Genomic DNA, 27546 nt, shown 5'->3' on the forward strand with positions numbered 1-27546 from the left:
TGTGCGTTGAAGTCATTTAGTAAATTTCGTGCTTTAGTTTTCAGCTGACGTTTCTCACTGTTTCTAGTGAAATATGTGAGCCAAATTTTCATTCAGTGTTTTAACGTCGCTGAGTGTTCCAGTGGCCGCTTGAATTTTTTGTTTTAGCTAATAATTTTGTCAAGTTTTGTTGGTATTGGTATTAGCTGTGGTGTAGTAGTATTAATACCAGTAGTTGCTTTCTCAATAGACAGAGAATTTCGAGACCGCTATTGTTAGTTCTATAAATAGTTCTACTGGTGTAACAGAACTTAGGTAAGGTAGACTTATAGTTTTTTTTCAGTAACTGTAAAAGTTGACAATGAGTGAGAAGTGTGGGCTCTGTCGTAGGTTTGTGAGTAGTGGATTATGGTGTGGGATTTGTTCAAAGTGTTTTCATCGGGGGGGGGGGGGGGGTGGATGCAGTGGGGAAGCCAGTGGACATTCCAGCGAGAACCCCTCCTGGGAACGCAGAATCTGTAGTAGAAATAAGTTGATAGAGGAGCAGGAGCGTAAGATCTATGCCCTTCAGGTGCAGTTACAACACACAAAGGAGGAACCAGATAGGTTGAGGAAGGTGAAAGGTGGTGGGGAATGGGAACTGGCAGTTGGCAAGAAGGCAGCTAGAAGGAGGAGGTATTCAGACAGTTATACTTTGGGTATCTGCAATAGATTTGACCAACTGTCAGAGACGAGTGGAGAGGAGCCTCTTGTAGCTGTAGATGTAGGGAACATGCAGCAGTCCTCAGCAGTTAGGAGGCTTAGGTCAGATGCAAAGTCTAACAGAAAGAAGAAGGTTCTGCTGCTAAGTAGTTCACACAGTGGAGGTGTGGGCTAGCAGTTGCAGGAAGTGTTGGGGAGTAAGTATCAGGTCACCAGCATTGTGAAGCCTAGTTCAGATAAGGCTCAGGTGACTGACAGCATGGGGGAATTATGTATGAATTTTACGGAGGAGGGTCAGGTAGTGATAGTGGGTGGAGCAAGTAATAGTCTTGTTAGGGATGGGGAATATGATGTAGGTGGTGACCTGGTAAAGATAGCTACTCAAACTGGTGGCACTAATGTGCATTTCATGCACCTGTTTCAGCGTCATGATCGGCCTCATCTTAATGTGGCTGTTAGGCGTGTTAACTTGGGGCTGGAGAGGGCGCTGATGGCAGAGGGCATGGGTCACATTTCATGGTGCCAGTTGAGTCTGTCAGTAGATCGGGTTTCGCTAGGCATGGCCTGCACCTCAATAGGCATGGGCAGGGGAGGCTGGCAAAGCTTATAGGTGACAATGTAGTAGGTGGTGGTGGGATCACTCATGGAAGAATTCCTGTAGTAGTTGGTGTTAGAGCTGCAGCTTTTTTAGACTGAAGCCAGCTGATTGGTACACCAGCTTAAAGGAAATCTCTCTAACTAAGGGCTCACCTTCAGAGGATGTCATGTTTCCCAGGAGAGAAGGAATTGGCATACTTCATCAAAATATAAGAAGTATTAGAGATAAAGTTAGTGAACTGCTCATAGATGTTGACTCCGAAATTATTGGTATATCGGAGCACTGCTAAATAATTTGACAATTCAGAGGCTTCCTTTACCAGGATACGGATTAGCTGGCTGTTTTTCAAGGAGTTCCTTGCGGAGTGGGGTAGTGGCTATGTACGTAAAAAACAGTATTCCATTTGAGTTCATAGACTTATCATGGCACTGCACTGAACAGATATTTGACTGTTATGCAGGGGCAGTTGAATTTAGTGAAACTAAACTTCTAATTGTTGTTGTTTATAGGTCCCCTAACTCTGACTTCGGAGATAGAGAGTTTCTTGATTCATTTTGTAGGAAGTACTAGAAACTAGTTAGAGGTGGTGACTTCGAAATAAATTTTGTATATGATGCTGCAAGAAAAATGTTGGTAGATCTCCTAAATTCATACGAACTGATGCAGATTGTATTTTTTCCAACTAGGGTGCAGGGGGACAGTAGCAGCCATAGACAATATTTTTATTCATTCTTCATTACTAGATGGGCATTCTGTTAGTAAAAGGATGAATGGCCTTTCAGACATTGATGCAGAAATTTTAACACTAAAAGGTTTTTGTACTCAAATAAATGTCACATATAATTACAAACTATGTATGAAAGTTAATGTTGTGGATTGGCCAGAGCGCCAACCCACAATGAAAGGAAGCCGAAAGGCACGCGTTTAAGCTCACGCAGGCTGGCGTGAGGTCTGGAAAATGACAAGGAATTGAGACTAGCAAAAAAGGTACGTAGCTTCTGGAATACTTAACTTTAATCCATAATTGGTGAACATCGCTCTTGACGGTACATGCATCACAAGATAAATAGCAAATGATAATGGCGCCTTGCTAGGTCGTAGCAATTGACGTAGCTGAAGGCTAAGCTAACTATCGTCTCGGCAAATGAGAGCGTAATTTGTCAGTGAACCATCGCTAGCAAAGTCGGCTGTACAACTGGGGCGAGTGCTAGGAAGTCTCTCTAGACCTGCCGTGTGGCGGCGCTCGGTCTGCAATCACTGATAGTGGCGACACGCGGGTCCGACGTATACTAGCGGACCGCGGCCGATTTAAAGGCTACCACCTAGCAAGTGTGGTGTCTGGCGGTGACACCACAGTTAATCCAACAGCAATAGAGATTTTTTTAAACCTTGTCAAGGAACAAGAGTGGTTGAATGTTTATAGTGCCGATAACATAGATGATAAATATAATGCTTTACTTAACACATTTCTCATGCCCTTTGAGAGTTGCTTTCCATTAGAACGTTCTAAACAGGGGCGTCTGACTAGTGGGATAAGGATATCATGTAGAACAAAGCGGGAATTATATCAAACGCCGCTGTTCTCGGTCGTTAAGTAAAGGCCGTCGGCCACTGCGTTGTCTATGATGAGTGGTATAGCCTGAAATTAGGTATTCTCGGCACAGTCTTGACACTGTGGATCTCGGAATACTGAATTCTCTAATGATTACCCAATTAGAATTGCCCATGCGTCTTGTTCAAACTACCATTCTACGTTTAAAGTCTATTAATTTCCCGTCGTGCGGTCACAATCACGTCGGAAGCCTTTTCACATGAATCATCTGAGTCCAAATGATAGCTCCGCCAATGCACTGCCCTTTTATACCTTGTGTGCGTGATAATATCGCCATATGTATAATTGCATATCGCTGTTGTACGACCTTTGTCATCTCAGTGTAATCGCGAAATTTTTTGGCGCAATAAAATTACATTTGTAGAAAACTATAGATGACAAGCAACATAACAATGTAAAAAAGGTTCTACGGAACCTAACAGTCCAGAAAATAAGGTATTAAACGCAACGGACATTCTTTTTTTTATGTCGATCCGCATTAGTGATGGTTTGCGGGGCTTCGGCCATTCACTTACATTATGTAACCAAACACCTACATATGTCGTTTTGATGTTATGTTATTATGTTGTGGCCAGACCTTAAATGACGCTGAGGGGGTGAATTACAGTCGTACACACTATCCCATCAGTGGCCAACATCTATGAACTGGCTTCTGTAGAATATTGTTGGACAAAAAGGTTAAGGCTCTGGTGGCCATTTGTTGAGAAACTGTCTGTTGGCTGACGACTGGGTGTTGTGTGGTGTCTTTAGGTTAGTTAGGTTTAAGTAGTTCTAAGTTTTAGGGGACTGATGACCATAGATGTTAAGTCCCATAGCGCTCAGAGTCATTTGAACCATATCTTTTTTGGTCTGTTGGCTTCTGTCTCGGGTTCTTCGGCCGATCTTCGTCAGATGATTTTTCTGGCGTTTCGCCAGCACGAGTGGCTGCCATTGTCAAAATTCCACCCTCCATTGCTGGTGGTGGACTGCAGCCGAGCTCGCGTCCGCAGACTGTGTGTACGTGGCCCGCCAACGTCCGAGGGCTTCTCCGCAGTCATTTCCGGCGCGGTTCTCTTCTTGGTATGTGCAACGAATGCTCGCTGCAGCACGGGAAGCCAGGATCCGTTTACCTTGAGTCTTTCTTCTTTCTTATTGAAGCTATTCTCGTGTATTTCTATAGCTTCTCAGAATAAGCGGGTGTGATAGGTCTTCTCTACAGCCAGAACTTTCGTGTCGGCGAATTTATTACGTGGTCGGTCTCACACAGCGCGTGCTCTGCCACGGTTGATTTCTCCACCTGCCCCAAACTGCGATGTCGCTTATGTTCTGTGATCCTGGTGTTGATTGATCGTGCAGTCATTCCAACTAACTTTTCCCGACATTGCAAGTGGGTCCCTTTTTTCCTTTGCCGATCTGAGACACTATTTGATCTTCTCCCTATTGCGGTGCCGATATGAAGGTGCTACACCGAAGTTCTTGAATGTAAACGCCTTTTCACCACCTCCCTAGCACATCATACCTACGACAGAATGGAACGAGCTTTTCTTCGTGAGCGATTTCACACAACACGGAGATGCTTGGCAAGGACGGATGAGGAATTTTTTGACACTTTTTTTATCAACTAAGTGCAAAAAAAAAAAAAAAAATGGTTCAAATGGCTCTGAGCACTATGGGACTTAACATCTTAGGTCATCAGTCCCCTAGAACTTAGAACTACTTAAACCTAACTAACCTAAGGACATCACACACATCCATGCCTGAGGCAGGATTCGAACCTGCAACCGTAGCAGCCCCGCGGGTCCGGACTGCAGCGTCTAGAACCGCACGGCCACCGAGGCCGGCATCAACTAAGTAGCAGAATGCATCGAGACGACTGGGGCAAGATCGACTCGAGCGCTGCACTGAGTGACACAAGAAAATGTTTGCAAGATGCCAGAAGCAGACTGACAAGTCACGCACTCTGGTCAACCTCACTGAACGACAGTTGACCGAAGAGGAAGAGTCTGTCCTTCAAAAAGGAGTGAATTTTGCTATCATCCCAAGAATTATACCTATGGAGGAGTTGCTAATACCGAAGCGGCCATTCGGACTCTTCCTTGTGAAAGAGCCAAGATATTGTGCCGAGAAAACCACCACCTTTCAAGCTGAAGAAAGAAGAGACAGAAGCTATTAAGGATCTTAACGCCGACAAGAGTACGTTGGTACTGCCTGCCGATAAGGGGAATGCGACCGTCGTAATGAAGATCGAGGCTTATGAGCAGAAGATCCTGGACCTATTAGATCCGACGACGTAATAAAAACTAAGCACAGATCCGACGCAGCGTATCACACGCAATACGAATCGGTTAATCAAGGCGTCTTCTCGGCCGGCGGACACGCAGAGGAACCTGCGCAACACAGAAGCCCTACCACCTCGGCTGTATGGATTACCCAAGAACCACAAGAAGCACGTTCCACTAAGACCGATTGTAATTGCTCCTGGTTCAGCGCCGTATAAACTGCCAAAACACTTGACATCTCTGCTCCAGCCGCACGTGGGGAAGATTGCCGCGTACATAAAGGAATCAGGACACTTTATTGAACAGCTGAAGAAAATAAAACTTGCACCAAACGGCATCCCGGTCAGCTTTGATGTTGTTTCTTTGTTTACGAAAGTGCCACTCAGTGACTCTCTGGAGCACATCGGTTCCATTTTCCCGCTAGACATCACAAAGCCCTTTCATGCACGTCTCACCACGAGCTGTTTCACGTGGAATAGCAACTTCTACGAACAGCTGGAAGGCGTCGCCATGGATAGTCTTCTTAGTCCAGTGGTGGCCAACTTCTTCATGGAACATTTCGAAGTACAGGCACTGGACTTGAAGTTGTAAATCTAAGTTGTGGTACAAATACGTCGATGATACCTTTGTTGTGTGGAACCATGGTGAAGAACAGCTCGGTGACTTCCTAAGAACCGAGCGAGGTGGCGCAGTGGTTAGCACACTGGACTCGCATTCGGGACGACGACTGTTCAATCCCGCGTCCGGCCATCCTGATTTAGGTTTTCCGTGATTTCCCTAAATCGCTCCAGGGAAATGCCGGGATGGTTGCTTTGAAAGGGCACGGCCGACTTCCTTCCCCGTCCTTCCCTAATCCGATGAGACCGATGACCTCGCTGTCTGATCTCCTCCCCCAAAAAACAACCCAACCCAAATTCGTGAGACACTTGAACAGCCTCCATGCCAACATGAAATTTACCATGGAAGAAGAAAAGGATAAAAAACTACCATTTCTAGATGTGCTGGTCACAAGGGATGGTGAAAACCTGGGACACAGTGTGCATCGAAAATCGACACACACGGACCACACCTGGACAAACTATCAAATCACAACGCGAGTCAGAAAAGAGGCATGATTAGTACGATCATAACACGAGCAAGACGAATATGCGAGCCTCAGCACCTCAGGCGTGAAATGCGCCACCTGGAAAGTGTTCTGAGGAACAATGGGTACTCCACAAGTAATATTAGAAGTATAACAGAGTCAAACACTCGGAAAAGTGGCAAATCAGAAAAACAAATGTCGGGTGCGGCCTTTCTGCCGCACTCTCCCAAAGTGACGGACAGAATCGACCGTATATTCAGCAAACACGGCGTAAAGACTATTTACAAACAGACGGAGAAGATCAAAGAGGGTCTCACATCGGCAAAGGATAAATGGGACCTACTTGCAATGTCGGGAATGTACCGCATACCATGCACAAGCGAAAAGTTTATGTTGGAATGACTGGACGATCAATCAACACCAGGATCAAAGAACATAAGCGACATTGCAGGTTGCGGCAGATGGAGAAATCGGCTGTGACGGAGCACGCGCTGTGTGAGGCCGACCACATAGTAAAATTCGCCGATACTGAAGTTCTGGTTGTAGAGACATGACATTGCCAGTAATCAACAGTAAAATTAATACAAGAAATGTACGCTAATTTATTCTATTTAATAAAAATAGTAAATAACATAGTAATATCATTTGTACTTAGAGCTAAGCAAATTACTGCTCCATCTGAGACTGGCTCGAAGGTGTTCCGACGCCTTCCTGGAACAGGGAGGGAAACTTACTTTCACTAAAACCTCTCCTATAATCTATTAGCTTCTTCTTAAATTTTTAAATTGTTTGTGTTTTCCTTTCCTCAATTTATTTTCATTTTACTCCAGTACCAACGTATTACTGTTACTCTTGTTTTATAGCTCAAGAAAAAAAAGTTAGAAATGTGGAACAGTATATTGTAATATGCAAAACTGTAACATGTACGGCCTGCTTTTTAAAATAGGCAGCGGGTCGTTTAACATGCAATAAATCAAATGAAATGAAACGAAATATAGAGAAAAGCTATCACACCCTCTTATTCAGAGAAGCTATAGAAATACACGAAAACGAGAATAGCTTCAACAAGAAAGAAGAAAGACTCAAGGTGAACGGATCCTGGTTTCCAGTGCTGCAGCGAACGACCGTTGCAGCTAGCAAGAGGAGAACCGCACCGGAAATGACCGCAGAGAAAAATGGTTCAAGTGGCTCTGAGCACTATGGGACTTAACATCTGAGCTCATCAGTCTCCTAGAACTTAGAACTACTTAAACCTAACTAACCTAAGCACATCACACACATCCATGCCCGAGGCAGGATTCGAGCGTGAGACCGTAGCGGTCGCGCGGTTCCGGACTGAAGCGCCTAGAAGCGCTCGGCCACAACGACCGGCTGACTGCAGAGAAGCCCTTGGATGTTGGCGCGCCAAGTACATATAGTGTGCGGTCGCGAGCTCGGCTCCAGCCTACCACCGGCAATGGTGGGTGAAACTTTGACAATGGCAGCCACTCGTGCTGGCGAAACGTCAGAAAAATCATCAGACCAACGTCGGCCGAAGAACCCGAAACAAAAGCCAACCGGCAGTTGTCAATGTTGTTGGAGTTGGTAGCTGATGGCTGCAGATAGCATATCACTTTTACAGTATTCTACGGAAGCCAGTTCGTAGATGTTACCAATGATGGGATCGCGTATACGATTGGAGTTCACCCCCTCAGCGTCAGTTAAGACCTGAAGATGGTGTGCTAAGTCAACAAAACCGTTTGTGGTATAATAACATCAAAACGACGGCTGTAGGTGTTTCATTCTATTACGTACAGACACAAAATGTTTCAGACCTAATTTTCGTTTCGAATATTTGTTACTTAAAACGTGTTCGAATTGTACATATTTGAGTCAAAGTACCCACTGAAGAAGGAATAAAAGAGCTGAAACATGTTTACGCATTAAAATGAACGGTTGTTAGCATAACAAGGGGACTTGGAATAAAGTACGAGGATCATTCAATAATTAAAGACACAAATTGGTCTGGGGAAAAAACTGTTTGTAGGGCAAGTTTGGCACTTTTATGGCTTTAAGTTGGCATCACTGGGATGAGCCCTGATTAGCTGATGTATCAACATTGTTTTGTTTATAACCTCAAAAATACATTTCAAGATGGCGAGTCCGCTTGAAACGTCGTCATTAGTTGAACAACGTTCTGTTATTCGATTTTACATGCTAAAGTCGAGAAACCAGTGAATATATACTGTAGACTTTCTTAAGTTTATGGTGAAGATTGTATGAATCGTGCAAATTTTTACAAGTGGGTAGAGCAGTTCAAAAATGGTCGCGACTCAGTGACTGACGAACAGCGTTCTGGCCGACCGGTTGCAGTTTCTACTCCATCAGTTGTAAGTCGAATTGTTCTACTCCCTCAGTTGTAAGTCGAATTGATGTCATTATTCGTGCCGATCCGGTTCTAGGCGCTTCAGCGTGGAACCGTGTGACCGCTACGGTCGCAGGTTCGAATCCTGTCTCGGGCATGGATGTGTGTGATGTCCTTAGGTTAGTTAGGTTTAAGTAGTTCTAAGTTCTAGGGGACTGATGACCTAAGATGTTAAGTCCCGTAGTGCTCGGAGCCATTTGAACCATTTCGTGCCGACCACCGTGTGACTGTGGAAATGATAGCTAATAAGTTTCAAGTTAGTACTGGTACAGTTCATAACATTATCTGTAACAAGCTGAAGTACAGAAAAACATGTGCAAGATGGGTCCCAAAGGAGTTGACGAGGCTAAACGAGGAAACAAGGTTAAGAGCGTGCACAGAGCTAAAGGAACATTATGAAAGAGAAGGCGAGTACTTCCTTAACAAAATTTTAACTTATGATGAAACTTGGGTTCACTATTATGAGTCAGAATCAAAAAGACAAAGAATGGAGTGGAAGCACACCAACTCACCTGTGAAGAAAAAATTCAAAACCCAAGCATCAGCAGGAAATGTCATGTTGATGGTGTTTTGGAATGCTGAAGGTCCAATTTTTTGTGATTATCGCGAAGAGAAGCGTACGATGAACAGCCAATACTACTCGGATTTGCTTTTAAACAAGGTGAAGTCAGCCGTGAGAGAGAGACGTGGTGGATCTCAGAGGAGAGGTGTGATTCTCCAGCAAGACAACGCACGTCCTCATATTGCTCAACTAACCCGTGAAACCATCGACAAAATGGGCTGGGAAGTACTGCCTCATCCATCTTACAGTCCTGATTTAGCGCCTAGTGATTTCCATTACTTTAGTGGACTGAAGGAGGCACTATGTGGGAAGAGGTTCGAGGACAACCGAGGACGTGAAAAAGTTTGTGGGAAATTGGTTCAAACATCAAGATAAAGAGTTCTTTGGAGCCGGAATAAAAAAAAAAAAAAACTTGTAGCCTGTTGGAACAAGTGCATAAATGTTCAAGGGGATTATGTTGAAAAGTAGAAAAAGTATTGCGAGGTGCTGGGGTGGAGAAGAGTTTGTACCTCTTTAATTCTGACGAATTTTGCATGAGATCGAGACGTGCACTCGACCCTCTATTTACCTACCACCTAGCTAATTATGCGCACAGTTGTAACGAAGGGAAATGATGGTGGACCGTGCTAGTTGGTAAAATAAGTAGTGCACTCACACAATAATTTAATAAAAATCGTAATCTACTCAGAAAGGAAGAGAACTTTATCATAATAAACAACAGGAAATGGGATTTTGCATATATCTACGAAATGATATGCTGATTAAGTATTACAACGAGATTTATTATACATCAGAACATAAATGCACATGACTGTCGACACAAACAGTAGGTTAAAGGGTAGGGTACACTGAACTATTATGAGAACAAGAGTTGGCTCGAGAACAAGGGGCTCCTACTCTCTGTGATGCAACAGATTGACGATAATGACTGGAGATCCTAATGAATCAAATATTAATCTTCTGATTATATAGCAGTATCGCAATTACTAGTGAGAGCTCAAATGGGATCACATGGAGAAAGAAGCAAGGTGGACTTGTAGCAAAGCGAGCGCTCGTGCTGCTGAGGGATTCAGAATAAAATTGATAAGGTACTACAATGCCAGAGCCGCAAAATACTGCACATATACTGAAATCTGCAGCACGTCGTTGGTAGGCAGCGTCCTGGTGATGTAGGCGCCGACTTCTGCCGTGCAGAAACTCTGTGTCAACCCCTGGCCTCGAAGGCTGTCCGAAGAATTCTAAGTTCTTCCGAAAAAGAGCGTCCAAGTCGCAAGACCATCTAACTCTGACGAAGATCAGATCCAGAATCCACTGCCCGCGCAACGCAAGGGTGAAGCCAACATTGCTCGCTACTCTCCTCGAAAAACGCGAATCAGCATTCAGTTCTGATTCCAAAATTCCCCCACACTGTCTCAGAACATCAGTCGCGCCAATAGCGACCGTTCCCTCCATTTTCGAGGAGGGCTTTATGACGTCAACTAGCCTCAGTTTAAGTTGACCAATCAAGCCTCTGCTATTCATCTGAGGGCACTGAACTTGCCGTTTGACCGGCTACGAAAACAACCTGCCTAGACCACCAGCCATCTGGTGCCAGTCACACCCAGCAGGGCACAGTTGACAAGTATTCTTAGAATCAAGAGTACAATGCAATCAGTCGGTGTCAGGAGTCTTCTTTCCGGACGCGCCAGAACGGTAAACACATAAACTGCGGCAACACGCAGACGTCTCGCAGGTCGTTTCGCCCTGCATACAATAGGCGAAACTCGACCGACGTCAGTCGTTCCGCCAGGCGCTCAAGCCTATTGTACGAACCTCTCAGAATTCAGAGAAGTGCAGCCCCCAGCCGAAAATGCAGTGTGCCGCGTCCTCCGATGCTCGCCTCGCACAGGCCACCCAGGGAAGTAACCCAACATATATAGGAATCAATTGAAAGGTATTTTTTGAGCTCTCAGTACAAATACTCTCATTACACTAACCTTATTCGGTCTGTTACCACCGTGCAATGACATAGAACATCAATAAAATTGATGAAAATGAGAGGAGACATGCAAAAGAGGGCATGGAACCTCTCAGTATTGTTTTGTAAAAATAAACGCTTTTTCCTCCAGAACAATTTGTCTCTTTAATTATTGAGTGACCCTCGTAGTTTAGTTAATGAGGCAACAAGATTGAGAATCGTGTGAGCTGAGCACGAATAGTGTAGTAAGAGGAGCGGAGCGTACAGGCCGGTTCCCACTAGAGCGCGGCAGCGCGGCGTGCGGCATCGGCAGCGGCAAGCGTTTTCCGCTTTGACGCGGCGGCTCGCGGAATCAGCGTTCCCACCTGGAAGCGGCAGACGCCAGCGGTAGCCAATGACGGACAGCCACTGAGGTACGGGGCGAGACCCACCGAAACGCCCGGTGCGTTTGATTAACTACACTCCTGGAAATGGAAAAAAGAACACATTGACACCGGTGTGTCAGACCCACCATACTTGCTCTGGACACTGCGAGAGGGCTGTACAAGCAATGATCACACGCACGGCACAGCGGACACACCAGGAACCGCGGTGTTGGCCGTCGAATGGCGCTAACTGCGCAGCATTTGTGCACCGCCGCCGTCAGTGTCAGCCAGTTTGCCGTGGCGTATGGAGCTCCATCGCAGTCTTTAACACTGGTAGCATGCCGCGACAGCGTGGATGTGAACCGTATGTGCAGCTGACGGACTTTGAGCGAGGGCGTATAGTGGGCATGCGGGAGGCCGGGTGGACGTACCGCCGAATTGCTCAACACGTGGGGCGTGAGGTCTCCACAGTACATCGATGTTGTCGCCAGTGGTCGGTGGAAGGTGCACGTGCCCGTCGACCTGGGACCGGACCGCAGCGACGCACGGATGCACGCCAAGACCGTAGGATCCTACGCAGTGCCGTAGGGGACCGCACCGCCACTTCCCAGCAAATTAGGGACACTGTTGCTCCTGGGGTATCGGCGAGGACCATTCGCAACCATCTCCATGAAGCTGGGCTACGGTCCCGCACACCGTTAGGCCATCTTCCGCTCACGCCCCAACATCGTGCAGCCCGCCTCCAGTGGTGTCGCGACAGGCGTGAATGGAGGGACGAATGGAGACGTGTCGTCTTCAGCGATGAGAGTCGCTTCTGCCTTGGTGTCAATGATGGTCGTATGCGTGTTTGGCGCCGTGCAGGTGAGCGCCACAATCAGGACTGCATACGACCGAGGCACACAGGGCCAACACCCGGCATCATGGTGTGGGGTGCGATCTCCTACACTGGCCGTACACCACTGGTGATCGTCGAGGGGACACTGAATAGTGCACGGTACATCCAAACCGTCATCGAACCCATCGTTCTACCATTCCTAGACCGGCAAGGGAACTTGCTGTTCCAACAGGACAATGCGCGTCCGCATGTATCCCGTGCCACCCAACGTGCTCTAGAAGGTGTAAGTCAACTACCCTGGCCAGCAAGATCTCCGGATCTGTCCCCCATTGAGCATGTTTGGGACTGGATGAAGCGTCGTCTCACGCGGTCTGCACGTCCAGCACGAACGCTGGTCCAACTGAGGCGCCAGGTGGAAATGGCATGGCAAGCCGTTCCACAGGACTACATCCAGCATCTGTACGATCGTCTCCATGGGAGAATAGCAGCCTGCATTGCTGCGAAAGGTGGATATACACTGTACTAGTGCCGACATTGTGCATGCTCTGTTGCCTGTGTCTATGTGCCTGTGGTTCTGTCAGTGTGATCATGTGATGTATCTGACCCCAGGAATGTGTCAATAAAGTTTCCCCTTCCTGGGACAATGAATTCACGGTGTTCTTATTTCAATTTCCTGGAGTGTATATCCTACACCTTCATGAAGGAAAGACGAAGTTGTGTGAAGACATACCATGATTTGACTTTCTGTACAATGTGCTCTTTCACACATTTCATTATTCATGTTTTCTCATTTCACCATAAACAGATTTGATGACTACCGTTCATGATTGTTCACTATCTCCTAACACATTGAAACAATGTACGACAAAAGATACTATTCAGATAGTTAAGCGAGACAAAAATTTAAAATGTGGTACGGTAGCTGGTACAGGAAAACAGTAAGAACACAAAGGCTTGGGGGGAAGGGATGAAAGTGGAAGCCACCAGATAGAATTTCGCACAGAGCATAATGTAATCATCGCCAGCACCTTGCTTTCATGAAAGAATAACACATACTTGGAACAAAGTTTTCGAAACCAGATTTTAAATTATAAGACATTTCCTGGTGCAGACGCAAACCTACAATAATTTATTGGTTACGAGCTGTGGTTTACAACTAAAGAGGCAGTAAACGGTGGCAAATTAAGGAAATGTAACTTGAATAAGTCACCGTAATGCAACGACTGACTGAAACAGAGGAAGGAATCCGCTAGAATACCAATGGATATCTTTGAGAGAAGAAGTGGTCAGTCCAGTAGAGTATGTGAACGGGAAGAAGGTACAGTAGAAATCGCTAGATAAAACGTGATATATTAAATTTGACACGAGGGAAAAATATAAAAATGCAGCAAATAAAATAGGCCATACGAAATAGAAATGTCTAAACATGACGTTGACAGAAAGTCCAAAATTGCAACGCGATTTTGCACTTGGAAAACATAAGGGAATGAAAATGAGAAAGAACAAAGAAAACTGTGCTCAAAGGAGAAGCAACTGTCAAGAACTCATTTGGCAAGCCAGAACTAAGCAAATAAGAGAAGGCTAGAAAGTAGAAGGAATATGTAGAGAGGAGAGGGGGAGGGGTTGTACAAACTAACATAAGCACAATGTCAGATTCCTGAGAGATGTTTGAACATGCAAGGCAATACTGATCCTGTCACTTAGCTAAGTAGACACACTGAAGAACTGCGAAACTGTGTTTACAGCATTTGCATGTTAAGAGAGAGATTTTGACAATCTTCATTAAAACATTCTTTGAAGCTCTGGAGATGTCATCGATAAAACACAGGGCCACAAGATTATCTACAACTTGTACCGAAACCAAACTGCATTTCTAAGACTTTCAATGACTTGAAAGGGAAGCAGTAATTGAGAAGGTAGAAGTAGAGAGGATATAAAATGAAGTCAGTGAATAGCAAGAAAAGCGTTCTGAAAAAGAAAATTTGTTCACATCGAATATAAATTCTAATGATTGGGTACTACTTTACAAAGGTATGTGTATGGAGTGCAGCCTTGTATGTAAGTGAAATGTGGGCGATGAACAGTTCTGTCAAGAAGACAATGGACACTTTCAAAACGTGGTGATCAATAAGAATGCTGAAGATTAGATATGAAAATCGTGTAACTAAAGAAGAGGAACGGAATTAAATAGAGGAGGAAGAGGAAATTACGGCACAACTTTGACTACAAGAGGGGTAAGTTGACAGGACATATTATGAGGCGTCAACGAATGGGGACAAAGGGGTTGGGTGATAGTATTCTGATAATAATTATCTGTTGAAATGCTATTCTACTATTTTATCTATTAATGTAAGCAGTGAATATACTCTTCCATGCACTCCTCCACAAAACATTTAAACCAAAACTGAAATCAGCTGAACACCAAATCTTTCAACCACTGTCTGACAACTACTGCATTCACTTTCAACTTTCTATAACTATCACTGGCTAGCCACACACACATACAGATATAAGGAGAACAGAAATAAACAAACATTAGTTTTCAGCATATAATTCTTTAGGTTGGCAACATGTACATAAACAAACCAAACAGTAAGGGACATAAGGTGAACACACTAGTTATGACTTCAATTCAGTGTTTTCGGTAAAATGTCTACAGCTAGTGACAGAAGAAAAAAGAGCGAACATGAAAATGTGCTTATGTTCCACAAACTAAGTTTTAGTTCAACCTCCAGCATGTGACCAGGTGAGGAGAAACGCAGATGTCCGCCAAAAACTCTATTCACTGTAAGTAATCAGTTATTCATGTTAAAAAAAAAAAAAATGTGAACTGTTTTATAATCTGCAAGCATCACATATCAAAACAAAACTGAATCATTCTAGATTCCACCGAAGATGCCTTAAAGTAAAAGGCGAAAAGCGTCTTGAACCAATAAAGTACACTGGATATAGAAAAAAACGTTTGCTACTTCCAAAGGAAATAATCAATAGCTGTGGATACTTAGCAAATTACATCTTATGACATACCAGCAAATTAGTCTCGGTTTAACTTCTCATTCCACATGCTATTAAATGGCGTTTAAAAAAATTCATCTATCCCTTCCAAAAAACTGTAGTTTCTTTCATATCTCGGTAGATAAACAGATTTTGGATATTTATCATGCGACGAAATACATGACTTTTTACAAGTTATCGTTTGCAAAAAAACACGTTTCGATTTCTTGAACCGTTTACGAAATTTGCGGTTGATACAACCACATGGTTTACGACGAGCAGGACGAAAGTATCGGTCACGTAGCGAGCGACCCGCGAGCAGTCACCGCACAGCCCGTCCGCCGACATATCATTCAATATCTCGAGAACGGTGATAGCTATCGATCTGCTCTCAGCTTTAAAAACAATTTCGATATGTTGACTAAATTTCATACGCAATAATGTATTACCTAAAATGAACTGTACGCAAAGTCCACGCAATGCGTTTTTACCTCTGCACACTCATTAAAATTTCGTATAAAGGTTTACGTAAATCCGATACAGCAAGTAACCACGACGAATAACGAAAAGAAATTCGGTCCTTTATCGAGAGAAGATATCAGTCTGTAACATGCCCAAGAATCAAATTTTTCTACCGAATAGTTTCCTTGGAATCGGATGATAAGTATTTCATAGCTGCCGCCGCGTTCATAGCTGCCGCCGCGTCCGCGCCAGCGGTTCGGCGAAAGTTCGTGTGGCCCGGGATTCCGCACCTGACGTCACGCTCAGCGCGTTCTGTGATTGGCGGCGCGCACCTGGTGCGCGGCACGCGGCAGCGGAAGCGGTTCGACATGGTCAAACCGCGACGCAGAGCCCGCCGCGCCTTGCCGCTGACGCCGTTTCCATGGCAACCGCGCCGCTGACGCGCGGTTTTGACGCGCGGCAGCCCTAGTGGGAACCGGCCTTACCTCGGGCAGCGGCAGCGGCAGGGAGAGCGGCGGGAAGTGCAGCAGGGCGCTCGTCTCGTCGGCGTAGTCGCGGCACTCGGCGCTGCAGAACTGCGTCCACGCGGGCAGCGCCGGCGCCGGCGACGGCAAAGTGGTCGGCCCGGCCACGCTCTCCGCCCACCACTCCTCACCTGCACCACAACAGATCAGTTACGTCTCACATAAACAGCTGCATGCAGTGTTGGTCTATCGGCTCCCTAGACCTGAATCGGCGGATCCCGGAAGGCTTTGGCCGGTAGCTATTTGTTTTTGATCGCAAACGAAGTTGCCAAGCTAACAATTCTGTGTCGCGCAGCCATCCTTTGTTGTCTGCTGTGTCCCTGTTTTCACTTTGTTCCGCAGTGTTTCCTTTCTGTGTGATTAGTGTTTGTTGTTTGCTGTGTTACTATTTTGTACTTCGCTTGGTTTCGCGATGTTTCCTTTCTGTGTGACTAGTGTACATACACTAACTGATCAAAATATCCGGAAACCTGTTAGTGGACATTAACACTGCCGTCCGGCGACACCACAGTGGTGCCGTGCGCGAAATAGCGGTCAACGGCCGGCGACACCACAGTGGGGTCGTGAGCATAGTATAGTGGCCGGCGACAGTACTTTAGTATCTTTTGCATTCTGTTGGTGTTTTGTTTAGGTAACAATGAGCTACACACGTCAACAAGTTTTTGTTTTTAAAAGTACTTATGCCCTTTCATCATGGCAGACGAAAGAGACGATGCGATTATTTACGATGAATGCGCGGACGTCTTGTCTGATATTCTGGGCGACTTGGCCGACTGGGAGGAAGACATTGGATATCAAAAAAATTAAAGTGAAGCGGAACCGTCGGAAGATAGTGAAATACGTCCAAGAAGAATTCGGCGAACGCTACGGTTGCCAACGGATTCGGATGAATCAGACAAAGAAAACAGTGCACAGCGGTCAGACTTTGATTTACCGAGACCAATAATTAATTTGAAGGATCTCCGGGTCCAAACATATTTCCCAAAGATACACAGAGCGCAGAGGATATCGTAGAATTATGTATTGGGAATGATCTCAAAAAATGGCTCTGAGCACTATGGGACTCAACTGCTGAGGTCATTAGTCCCCTAGAACTTAGAACTAGTTAAACCTAACTAACCTAAGGACATCACAAACATCCATGCCCGAGACAGGATTCGAACCTGCGACCGTAGTGGTCTTGCGGTTCCAGACTGCAGCGCCTTTAACCGCACGGCCACTTCGGCCGGCATGGGAATGATCTATTTGAATATATTAGCAACGAAACCAACTAGTACTGCAGTCAAAATTGCAATAGAAAGAAACTGGATTAAAAAATGCCAAATTTGTCGACGTTACGGGACCCGAATTTAGAAAATGGTTTGGGCTTACTATCCTTATGGGAATTGTAAACAAGGATCCATGATTATTGGTCAACGAATCCGATATTTCGCAAAACAATGTCCCGCAATCGGTTCAGACAACAACAATAAACCGGATAATGCCGACCGGCTTTTCAAAGTGCAATTCGTAATTGATTATTTTTCCAAAAAGTTTAAAGAAACTTTTAATCTAAGTCAAAATATCTCAGTTGATGAATGAATGATGCCGTGGCGTGAACGGTTAAATTTTAAGGTTTGCAATCCGTCGGAAATTACGAAATATGGCATACTCATGCGGATGCTGTGTGATTCGAGTACGCGATACATTTCCTCATTCAAGATATATTCCGGCCCTGGACAACCAATAGCACAAAAACTGATGGAACTATTGACATCTTCTTATGGAAAGTGGCATCACCTCTACATGGATACTTATTATAACAATGTAGAACATACAGAGAAGTTACTTGAAATGAAAATTCGAGTTTGTGGAACGATGCGGCAAAATAGACGATTTCGGGAAAAATTAAAGCGCGCAAAAGCCAGTGTGTTTGGAGCTTGTCATCGACGGAAAGGTGAAATAATCGCACAGGTATGGAGAGCTTCGGAAACTAAAACGACACGAATGATCTCTACAATACATAATGCCACATTGACTAACACTCAAAGAAAATGTAGGAAAACCAATTACACAATAAAAAAACCTGAAAGTGTATTAGACTACGACAAATACATGAAATGAGTGGATCGGGCAGACCAATATTTGAGTTATTTCCCTATATACAGAAAAACTACAAAATGGTCATACAAGGTTTGCATGTACCTCTTTAATTGCGCATTATTTAATGCATTCCTTACAAGTTCAAAAATGTTCAAATGTGTGTGAAATCTTATGGGACTTAACTGCTGAGGTCATTAGCTTACACACTACTTAACCTAAATTATCCTAAGGACAAACACACACACCCATGGCCGAGGGAGGACTCGAACCTTCGCCGGGACCAGCCGCACAGTCCATCATTGTAGCGCCTCAGACCGCTCGGCTAATCCCGCGTGGCTTCCTTACAAGTCAATATTTCAATACAGAACATAAGAGTCTCGGATTTCACGATTTTTTATTGAAAGTGTCTGATTCGTGGATAAAAGACCACGTACCTGCTGCTGAACAAAACTTGGAGGTTGCCACTACATCGTGTACGTTTCACCATGATCCAGTTGACAGACTTTCCGGCCACATGAGGCAACACCAAGTAATACTTATTTCCGAAACGAATAAACGAAAACGAAGAAACTGCTATGTATGTTAAAAAAAAGAACACCAAACTTAATGTACAAGTCTTGTCTAGTTGCGTTACATCTTGGAGACTGTTTCGCAGCGTATCATATGAAAGGCAAATACTAAGTACCAAAGACAATGCAAATAATCAAATTTTGTATTTATTTACGTATGTATATCTTCAAAATTTCATGAAATTAGGGGAACAGGGTTGGGAAGTGATGAGAACTAACGATGAGATAAGTAAAACTTGACAATTTATAATCTCCCGATACTGTCAAGAACGGTCGGTGGCAGGCCAAATAATCCGACTTAGCGCTGCCGGTGCCAAGCGAATAGATCTGTTCGCTACGTGCGGACGCCAAAGCGTTAAGATGGCGTGTATTCAGCCTCCGCCTTTATGACTGCCTGCACTCTGCTGAAGACACTTTCAATTAGGCGTCTGAATGTCTGTGGAGGAATGGCAGCCCATTCTTCCTCAGCAGCTGAAACCAGAGATAGAAGTGATGTAGGACGCAGCGGTCTGGAATGAAGCTGACGTTCCAGCTCATCCCACAGGTGCCCCATTGGGTTCAGGTCGGGACTGTGGGTAGCCCAACCCATTTCGGGTATGTTATTGTCCACGAACGATTGCCTCACAGATGCTGTTTCATGAAAAGATGCATGGTGATCCTGACACGATCAACATCTCCGAAATACTCAACTATTCGCAATACGCAGTATTCTAACGTATCATTCCACATTTATATTTTTCTCTAAGCCCAATAAGGGAACCATAGCACAACCACGAAAATACCCCATTACCGTAACACCACTACACGTCACCGCTACACATCACTATAGGTAACGTTCTCTTGGCATTTGCTATACCCAAGCCCTTCCGTTATTTTACGAGTCTTTTCGCGCGTAAGTAGTTCCACCGACGCCGTGGCACAGAGCCTAGTGTCGCCGCTTCACACTTTCACGCCTTGTGTTCGAAACCCAGTTGTTATTTTAATTTTAATTTTTTTCATTTACCTACCCATACACGTAGACCTGAATTACTACAAGATTTTTTCCAGTGTATAATGTAATAAGATTGTCCTTATTGTTCTGATATTTGTATGTCCGGTAAATGAATTTTAAAAAATCAATAAATGAATGAGAAAATTATTTGAAATTGTTTTCGGTGAAATTCTTGCAGTGTATCTTGATTCAGGATTAATTGCAAAAATTAGTGCCAACGCTTGAAGTTTTCAACAAAGTTAACGACTTTTCTTTCCCGAGTGAGATTCGTACGAAGAAATATCCCTGTGGCAAAAGTGCCTTTCCGCGATGTTCATTGTGTTCGGAATTTTTATGTATCGATTGTTTCTGCGATCGGTATCAACCAAGGGAATGCACCAAATCTTCCTGAAGAATGATCATAACAATAAAGCATAAGAATTAACATAAGAAGTGATGTAAGAATGAAATACTAGAAAATGAGAAATTAAAAAGATTGCAACACCTGAAAATAGCATACAAACATAAAATTATATATTAAATGTGTGATACCTTTTGTGAAATTCAGTTGTAATTTTACAGTTAATATAATGCCCTTGTATCCCATAACTTGATCAGAAACGTTCGTTTAGTAGCCTTCTACGGACATGGAGAGATAAATGACAAATGAAAATAAAATAAAATAAATAAAAACAAAGGGAGTTTCGAACACGGGGCTGAAAAAGTGAGAAGCCGTGACGCTGGCCACTATGCCACCGCTTCTGTTGAACTACCTACGCATTAAAAGACATATAAAGTAACTCGAAAAATTTGACCGTCGTTTTCTAAAAAACTGTCGAGTATCCAGTGACAAGCCGAGAGACGTGTCCGTTTATTTTGACCCCTCTTGGAAGTTTCTGGGAAATTGGGTTATGATAATTGCCGTGTTTTCTTCGTTAGTTATAACTACAGAAATGTGTAGCTTATGAGGGGCTGCTCGACCACTGTACCCTTTTCTTTTCAACCCCGTAGGCCCAAACATGGGGTTAAGTGGACTGCTGGTACCACATTTGAACACACTAGGGATTACGCCTGCTGATTTTACGCGTTTTTTATAACCACCCTCCGCAATGCTCGATAATTCCTGTCCATCAGTAGGACTGTGTGAGGTCTGCCAGTTCTTGGTTTAGGTGCGGTTGTTCCTTCACGTTTCCGCCTCACAATTTTATCACCAACAGTCCACTTAGGCAGTCACAAGGACTCAAATGTTCCTGATCGATTTGCTAATCAGGTGGCATTGAATGACTAACCCAAGTTCGAAGTCACTGAGCCGTGCTGACTGATCTGTTCTTTTGTTACTGCTTCTCCAATGGTAATGCAACACTCCCCACTCCTTTTATACTGTTGGATTGACTATTTTGACGTCTAGTGGCGAATTCCGCATTACGTAGGCGTCTCTCGATACTTTTGATCAGATAATACACTTGTTGCAGTTAGAAACTTCATTAACCGTGCCAACACATAAGACGATTTCAGTTTCGATTACGAACAACATTTAAGCGACTTTTACCTCCGTGCATCTCTTCTGATTTCGCAGAAGCACGAAACGCAGAGTAAGGCGCCTCCAATGTGGGAGGCAGGCGGGGCTTGTTCCCTGCACAGTTCGTCACCCCATCGACGGCGTGTGGGCTGCGCTTGACTCCCTCATGCGCCACAATCCAGAAGGCCAACATGTATTAACACACTGTAGGGAGAGTATGGCCAGCTTGCCGGCGTCAGCCAGTTTGGGTCTATCGCGCTGCTGTTTTTTATTGTTAGCCACAGTGTATTTTGCCGTTTCTATTGAAACATCCTTCGCGATGAGAATAAAGCTCAGTTTTGGTGCTGCTTTCATTCTTTAATAGCGATAGCGCTAGATTTCCCAGTACCTGTTACGGCAGCCCTCTCAAGCTCTAGCTCTAAACTGATCATCTCAACTCAGCAAAGGCAGAAGAAGGAAGTAACCAATATTCGATCAGAAAACATCGTTTTCAGAGGTAAAAATCAAATCTGCTGGACCAACGACAGACTACTAGAGCAGTTTTCGTTGACGAAATTTGAAAGAAAGTAGCCGAAACTAATCAATTACTAGCATTGAAACCACGCTCCTCCGGCAGCAAGATTTCTTCAAAATACGAAACTAAAAGTTTTTCTCCTGCAAGGTTTCTTATTGCGATGCTGTAGTAGACTCTCATTTTGGTACCGAGGTAGAATCACAAAATATTATAGTGTCCCAGAAATGCTGCGACAAACTTCAATTGGCTGTAGAGGATGTTTTGAGGAACAAATCGAGGATAGAAAGTCGTTTCCGGAAACGTCATCCAGCGATACTACAGAGCGTCGAAGTTATTGGGGACGGCGCCCGTCACTAGGTCACGCCTTCGGCAACAAACTTAACTTTGTATAATGATGGACCTCAGACGGAAAGTCTCGCAATGTTGTTTGTTATTCAGTGATCGCGACTGATTGCCACGATCGCTAGTGGAGAAGATGGAGGTAGCCGCTGCGTAGACAGGCCTTGTCTCCTATCAATGCAGTGCTCTGTTGCCATGGTGGATGACGGCTTCGGACAAGGGTTTCTCGTGGAACCGTATAAAATTTCTTTTTTTCAGTAAACAGGAGAAAAATAAACTGCAGATAGAAAACCTTGTCTGAAACCAAGACAACAGAACATCGCATTCATTCTGGATCACAGGGTCCCCGGTTCGATTCCCGGCTGGGTTGGGGATTTTCTCTGTCCAGGGACTGGGCGCTTGTGTTGTCCTGATCATTTCATCATCATTCATGAAAGTGGCGAGATCGGACAGTGTAAAGACTGGGAATTTGCACGGGCGCTGATAACCGCGCAGTTGAGCACCCCACAAACCAATCATCATCATCATCGCATTCATAGGAGACAAGGCGTATTTACGCAGCAGCTAACTTCTTCTTCTCCATTCTCGGTCATGGCGTTCAGTTGTAATCACTGAATAACAAATAACATCGCGAGACGTTCCATCTATAGTTCGTCAGCGTACAGAGTCCCAATTGCCGCCGAAGGGGTTGCGTGGCGGCAGAAGCCAGCGCCTGTAACTTCGACACTCAGTGGTATCGTCAGATGGCGTTTACAGGCATGGGTTCCTATCCTTGATTTGTTCCTCGAGACACCCTCTACAACCCCTCGAAATTTGTCGCAACATTTCTGGGACACTCTATATACTGTGTGCAGTAATAATGTGTTTTTCTCAGGAAATTTTTATTGAAACGACGTATTGCGTAAAACCTAATGCCTTAGGGGTAGGGTGTATGAAATGGACAGTATCCTCTCTACATATTTATCACCCACGCAAAAAGCATTTACCATATCCTTGCTTGGTATCCAGCAGCCGACACATGCAAATCTCAGTTACAATAAGCTAACAGCTAGATCAGTGATGTACCGATCATACTACCTGCAAAAACATGCAACAAACATTATTTCGCATACATATTGTAACTGGTATTTGAGTTTTAAATAATTCGGTATTGTATAGAAACAGTTATAAAATACAAAGGATTGAGAGAAGTAGCTTTACTGTTCCAAGTATATTTATATGCCTTTCATGCTTTTTATCTAATTTTATTCTTTTGTGTGCTATAACGATTCAATAAGCACAGTAAACCAATGAGAAAAACTTGCAGCAGTCTTTAAGTATTTAACATTAACTGCAAAACGCAATTAATCAATGATCAGGCGTGTTGACTGTATTATGCGTCATCTTCGCATGAGTGTTTTATCCGTTTGCAGAGGAATAAAAAGAATTAAGAATTTAAGTTTGTATCATTATGCTGTAATCTCTATCACGAAGTATCTGCGGTACTTGGCTTCGCTCAGAGAGTTGATATCAGATTGTGTGGTAGTTTGAACTATAGGGTAAACTTTAAAGTATAAGAGGTAAAAAATGGTTGAAAACATATTCTAAATATTTACATTACTTTCTTATAAAAATATTTTTCATTTTGTTATCTGGGAAATATATGTACAAATTTTTAGAATTTTTCTATTCATGAGCAAGCTATGCATAGTTGACCGTGAGAGAAGCAGGAGTCTTCAAGGCGATACGGCTATATTTTAAAGTTTGTACTTGCGCTTTGTTAATTGTAAAACTGTAGGCTAATTTGATTGGAAATTGCAGTCTCTTAAATTGGAATGCCAGTTCAGTAGAGATCAGTGGTATTCTGGGGATAAATAATGTGTGTCATTTGTATTTCCCAGTCGTACGTTCGGCTTCGACGATGTTATTCTGTAGCTGTTTGACGATCGTCCTTATTTCATTACGTAGTTTTCTGAGGAGTATGGTCGGAGATCCCGTTTTACGTCGAAGTCAGTGTAATGGCTTTCCCGGTACTTGCAAAGAGTTTAGAAATTCTGTGGGATATTTCACACTTTCTTCAACGTTTACCTTCGTGTCGATCGATTTGTATATCCTCTCTTCACCGGGAATTTTCTTTTGAATATTAAAGTTGATATCGGTGACAATGTTATTTTTAGTTGCTAAAGTTATCCTCTCAAATAGCCAGTCCGAATTGATATAATTGTGAACAATGTTTGGGTAAGTTTGGTTGATGAGTTCGTTTTGAGCAGTGACTATGTTGCAGAAATCATTGTTGAGTTTAATGAGACCGGTCGTCTGGTCAGTAGAATATGTGCCTTCGCCTATTTGTAAAAGTCGTTGAGCAGAATTTGCTGTTGTTTCGTCTTTCGATAGTTCAACTCCCACATTTTTTGTTAGTCTCAGTATCTGTATGTGTGGCCCGAGATGTGATTTTTTTAAAAACATTCATTGATCCTATCTGCTGGAGTTCAGATGGGGAGAACTGGACGTGTTTGTTGAAAATCTCCTGAGAGTATGAGTAGAGGTCCTCCTACCACTTCAGAGTTTCCTCGCAGCTCTTGTAATGTTGTGTCCACGGCTTCGAGTTCTTTTTTATGTGCCATTGTGCATTTGCCCCAGAAGATAATTTTAGTTTGCTTAAGAAGTTCAGCCCCTCCAGATACTTCTGAGATTTTATGCATCGGGAATTGTTCTCCAGCTATATTCAACGGTAGTTGTAGGGCGAAATGGGCAGCTCGTCCTCCTTCGTGGCTGCAGCACCAGATGATTCTTGTGCAAATGCAATACGCTGTTTAGCACGTATTTCCACCAGCAATAGATTTATTATAAATGTTTCCCCGGTGACGCCTGGTGCGTCCAAGTGAATAATTCCGCCAATGTTGTTCTCGATCCGGTCCATGATAACGCTGTAAATTTCCTTTTGATTGTCACTGAGGAGTGTTTTGTTGTGAGCAATGTATCGAGGTAGTTCGTTGATGTTGTAGCTTTTCTCCTTCGTAATTATGAAGTTTAGCACACTGATAGCATCTTTTTGTGATGCTTGCATCCCAAGTTGTACTAAGGTCTGGGTGTTTATTTCTAAACACGAATAAGTGTTTTATTGAAGATGGCGTCGTTGAATTCGATGGTCAGTTCAGGCTGAGCTTGTCGGGTTTCGTACAGTATGTCGTCACTCATACTCTCTTTGAAGGAGTCCCATACCTGTTTTGGATTCGATGGGTTCCATGTTGTTAAAATTATGGCGCAAAATCTCTCATTTTTTCAGCTGTGGGTTCTTGTAGTGTTAATTCCCAATGGTTGTCGTTTTCCAGCGTAATAACCGTCAACAGTTTTGAGATCTGTGAAACATGTTGGTCCCTGCATTACGTGCAACAACATCCGTAGATAGAAACATTCAGCGTTGTTCGGATGTACGAGTGTATTCGGCCTAGTGCGCCAGTTTTCATAATTTATGCATGATCGTCTATTGGAATTTCTTATTTTCGTCGTTGAAAGATTTTCTTATTGTGTTCCACGTATAATAGGTAGGGATCTCGACATACAGTAATGTTTTCGGGTATGGATCCGTTTGACATAGTCGGTAAAAAGCTGTTAATGTTGTGTCCTGAGATGCTTCGCTTGCAATTTTTCTGGCGGTGTTTTTTGTGAGGTAAACTCTCTGTACCTTCTCTAAATGTATTGCTAGATGTTGCACGGCTGGTTCGCGTTCTTGTATGGGATAAACGAAAATCAGCCAGGCTGCTTCATTACTGTTGATGTATCTTCCCATACATGAGGACCTCGTTTTTGTTTTGTTGTTCACAGCTAACAAATTTAAATAGTACCATGTCACAGTCTTTGTTCACATACTTATAGACATGTTTGATGGATTTCACTGAATTGAAGTATCGTACATTGTGTGTGCTTGAAACATTTTGGAAAGTAGTGTGTTATATGGTGCTACCCATTGATTATTTCTAGTTCGTCGCTGACTCGTATTCGTATTTTTGCTTTGAAAAGAACGGTTTGGGTGATCATCTTCTGTATTTGTTATAGCTGTCAATTCCAGTTTGCGTGTCGTCCAAGTATGGGTATTTTTCTGTACCTTTTCAGTCACTCATACATGACGGATTGGGGCTTAATGGCCCAGATGGTCATTCAATCATTTTTTTCACTACTATGTTGTACTGTTCCGAATCTTCTTGTGGATAGGGAAATTCAGCTTGGATGTTTTTGTCGGTATCCGTGGGATGAACTGTGTCGTGTAGCCATGTGAGATTATGTGGGTGCGGAAGTCCTTGCTTTTGCCATTCTATTGTGTCCATCCAGCATCCAACGGTTCCGAAGATGTGGTATTTTGTGATGCATTCAGTAAATCTCACTTGATTTCGTGTCGATGCATGGGGGCTTGTCCGTATCGTAGTTGTTCTTTGATTTCTGGCCACGACTTATATGTGAATGCTATGAAGAAGTCAGGTCGTCCATATTTTCTTATGTAGGCCATGGCATCTTGAGTGTATTCCAGCATATGTCTGGGACTCCCTATGTAAGATGAGGGTAAGATTACTATTGTTCCATTGTCGTTAATGTTTCCGTCATTTATGATTCATCTAGAAGGTGGATGTATTCTTCCGTGCGCAGTTTCCTCTGATTCTTTCTTATTTAAAATATCCGTTTCGATTCTATTTTTGCGTACATAACGACCGGGAATCGTTGGAACAAACGGCGAACGTTGAGAACGTGCCTGTACATTTCATTGTCTCCGATTATTAAGCGATAAGCACAGAACTCCTTGGAAACGACTTTTTTGTTTGTGTCTGCGTCTGTTTCAGGTTGGAATTGTTCCAGATTAAAATGATAACCATCCTCTCCGTGCCGAAATATTAATGGATATTGGAGGGCATCATATGAACGGTGTCTGTGAAATACGCCGTAGTATTCCTCTTCTTCATTGTACAGTTCTGTCACGTCTTGTGTTTTCGTTGTCCACAATTCGACGATGACTTCGTCTATCTGGTCTTTTGTCTGCTCGAACTATAACTTTACAGTCATCAGAAATCATTCGGTCTAGTGCTGTTTTGAATAAATGACTCAATTGATTGAATTTGTGTAAGATCCTCTGTATTCTTGGACTACTTCTTGTCTCAATCCACTGATATTTGACAATCGTTGATCAATTACTATTTCTTCATTTCCGATGAAATATACTTGCAGAAATTCGTGGTCTTCCTTTGGTAG

At 43.6% G+C, this 27546-nt stretch overlaps 1 protein-coding gene across 1 annotated transcript in view; it reads right to left on the reverse strand.

The window, feature by feature from the left end:
- LOC124777652 (Krueppel-like factor 16) overlaps nt 1–27546 on the reverse strand; it is a 164467-nt gene that overhangs the window by 97247 nt on the left and 39674 nt on the right. Inside the window, exon 3 of the mRNA XM_047253132.1 lies at nt 16298–16467. Within this exon, the coding sequence (XP_047109088.1) occupies nt 16298–16467 (170 nt within the window). The remainder of the gene's footprint in view (nt 1–16297; nt 16468–27546) is intronic.

Source organism: Schistocerca piceifrons, chromosome 2 (assembly GCF_021461385.2).
Source record: "Schistocerca piceifrons isolate TAMUIC-IGC-003096 chromosome 2, iqSchPice1.1, whole genome shotgun sequence".
Taxonomy (NCBI): domain Eukaryota; kingdom Metazoa; phylum Arthropoda; class Insecta; order Orthoptera; family Acrididae; genus Schistocerca; species Schistocerca piceifrons.